Consider the following 3,245-nt stretch of genomic DNA (forward strand, 5'->3'; position numbering starts at 1 on the left):
AGTTAAAATAGTGTAGGACCCACCGATATTGGGGTCCTGTGACGTCATGGTGGGTTTAACACAATATGGCCGTATGGTGGAACTGAATCCCATATTTCTGTGCTGAGATAAGATTGTAAGTATCCTTATAAAATGTATTGCTGTATTATTAGTGCACGCTGTTCCTTAATCTGTATTTTGATGATATTTTTACTTTACGCAGGACCACCAATGAGCAATACATGTTCCAAGTGTATCACCAATTCCCCTTATTTCGAAGCATCAAACCTCTGCCAAGATCTGATCCCTTGTAAACATTTATATAAAAAAAAAAAAAAAAACTGAATTATTTTTGTTGAATATTTTTTCGTTTTTAGGACTGGCCACTTATTGGGAAGGATGTTAAGGAATGTTTTCGATGAGAAATCAAAAATGATTCCATAACCTGCAGCAGGTTGTATTAAGGTAAAAGTCCAATTTTTACCACAATTCCTTTATTAAATTGTATTGTTTTGTAACGTTTTAATATTTTGGTGTTTTTAAGTGACAGAAATACGACATTAGGGACATTGCTCAATCTCAAAACAAGATGCCATGTTCCGACCGCAGACAGGACCGACTTTACAGGCACACACTGGCAAAAACCTAAAACATCTCTGCTTTAAAAGTCTATAATTGTATGAATTGAAATTACATGAATTAGAGTGAATTGAAAATAAAGTAGCAAAATGTCAAGTAACGTCTGATGAAGCAAAACTATAGGCAAAGCGTTGGCACTTACTGATAGACAAAAAATTAAAAGCTAAATGAATGATGGAAAGTATAAAGTATCAGAACAAGATAGCATAAAGTGTATAAAGTGTGAAGTAATGTATAAAGTGTGAAGTGATGTATTACGTGTGAAGTAAGGTCCCATTCACTTGTGATGTTCACTTTAAAATATCATGGCTATAACCTATAGCAGAACAGAGGTCGCTAAACCCGTTTAGACACAAATCAAGAACCAGACATCACCTGTATGTCTATATATTGCACAGAATGGCACATGATTGTATTTTACCCAATAAATATATTAATAAGAGACACATTTATTAACCGATTCAGCAATAATACAAATGTTTGAGAATACATTGAAAGAAACTTTGCATTAATATTTTACCAAATGTTTTCATTATTCTGTCCTTAATAAATTAACCCTGAAAGGAACATAATGTTTCCACTATTTTGCTTCATTACTTTATGCCCAGGTAGATTTTGGTGATTCTTATGGAAGACTCCAACCGGACGGCTGAGAATGGATTCATCCTCCTTGGTCTGTCGACCATCCCGTACCTTCAAGCTATTTTCTTCTCCCTGTTTCTGGCTATGTATGTAACCACTCTAGTAGGAAACACTTTGCTTATTGTAGCTGTGAGACTAAATACTCAGCTCCAGACCCCAATGTATTTCTTCCTCAGTAATCTCGCCTTCATTGACATCTGTTTCTCCACCACTATAGTGCCCCAACTTTTGGTAAACACATTAATTAAGGATGGAAGAATTTCACTGTTAGGATGTGCAGCTCAGATGTTCATTTATTTAATTCTTGGTACAACAGAATGTTTACTGCTGACAGTAATGTCCTTTGACCGATACGCAGCTATCTGTAAACCATTACACTACAATGTTATCATGAGCAAGAGATTGTGCATCTCTCTAACAACTGGATGCTGGACAGTCTGTTTGATAAATGCTTTAATCCATGTTATCCTAATGTTTGAAATGCCATTTTGCAGGTCCCGTCATGTCAACCACTTTTTTTGTGAGGTGCCTCCATTCTTTCAACTATCTTGTACTGACACCTGGTTAAACGAGATCGCAATGTATGTCGCAACTGTGATTATTGTGATATATTCCTTCTTTACGACTCTAACATCATACATTTATATTATTTCCACAATAGTAAAGATCCATTCTTCTGAAGGACGTCATCAGGTTTTCTCGACCTGTACATCTCACCTCACCGTGGTCAGTCTCTATTACACCAGCATCATGTCCATGTATCTACGCCCACATTCCGCATACTACCCCGAAACAGACAAACATATCTCCCTTATCTACACCACGGTTACACCAATGCTGAATCCCATTGTCTACAGCATCAGAAATAAACCTGTTAAAGGCACCATACAGAGAATGTTTACCAGGCAAAGAAATGGCTAAGCAAATAAAAAAAAGCTGTTATAAACTCTGTGTTTATAAAGTGTTAGCATTTTCCCTCTGGTTAAAGAAATATGTTTTGCAGTTATACATATTTTGCCCCAAAGATAGATCCCCTGTAACTCCTGTGATGTTTTGTCATTCTAAGATCAGAAATGTTATTCCGCAGAAGATATACACAGGGCTATAACTAAGGATATTCCAGGAAACCTTCATTTCATTTTTGTTGAAGAAATAAGTGCAAATCAAAAATTTACTTATATTCTCCCCAAAAAAGAGGGAAATAATGAAATGTTTTGCTGCCACTAAAGGATCATAGCTATGTGAATTTTTATTATTATAATTTTTCTATTCTTTTTTTTTGTCGTAAATTGGTGATAAATTATGGCAGTAAATTAAACCATTGGTTGTGCATATAAACAAAGATGGAAGTATTGCAGAGGCAACAAGTAATGTCTGGCTAAGCTGCACTTTTTTTTTTAAATATTTGGTTATAAAAAGATAATGCAGGCTAGAAATAAATGTCTGGGTAATAAGCATAAATAGAGCCAGAGGGTTGAGACACACAACAATGCCATATTGCCAGGCTTTCCAGTGGCAATACAATAGATTAGAAGACTAGTTATAGTAACGAGAAGTACGAGGACATCCTAACCCTACCCACAACTCAATTTGTTTTATATATATTTGTTCTACACCTTCACAAAACTGTTTGCCAGTTGCTCTCCCAATAGATCTGCCCTGAGTTTAACCCAAGCTCACTCTTGCTCACTCTGCCCAAACCCAGACTAGGTGATGAGACAGGAGGAAGGATGAGACAGGATGGCGCAGTGACTTATGGGGCTGGCATACATTTTTTTCCAGGGCTGCTTTGTATGCCCAGTCCGGCCCTGCTCACATTGCAGCATTTCTTAATTAAAGGAACACTATAGTCACCTAAATTACTTTAGCTAAATAAAGCAGACTTGTCCAGCACAGCAAAACAAAAATTTGAACAAAAGTCTTCAAGGTCCAGGTATCCCCCCAGCACGCCAGGCCAAGAAGGTTACAGGTAGTCATATAGTCCA

At 36.7% G+C, this 3,245-nt stretch overlaps 1 protein-coding gene across 1 annotated transcript; it reads left to right on the forward strand.

Moving 5' to 3' along the window:
• Positions 1-1,245: 1,245 nt before the first annotated feature.
• LOC134582698 (olfactory receptor 5V1-like) lies at positions 1,246-2,181 on the forward strand. The gene has a single exon (XM_063439343.1). It carries the CDS (start codon positions 1,246-1,248, stop codon positions 2,179-2,181), a length of 936 nt encoding a protein of 311 aa, XP_063295413.1.
• The last annotated feature ends 1,064 nt before the right edge of the window (positions 2,182-3,245 follow it).

This window comes from Pelobates fuscus, chromosome 13 (assembly GCF_036172605.1).
Source record: "Pelobates fuscus isolate aPelFus1 chromosome 13, aPelFus1.pri, whole genome shotgun sequence".
In the NCBI taxonomy this organism is placed as follows: domain Eukaryota; kingdom Metazoa; phylum Chordata; class Amphibia; order Anura; family Pelobatidae; genus Pelobates; species Pelobates fuscus.

Bases quoted from the DNA above. Each gene is read 5' to 3' on its own strand.
- LOC134582698 (XM_063439343.1), top strand. From the start codon at position 1,246: ATGGAAGACTCCAACCGGACGGCTGAGAATGGATTCATCCTCCTTGGT.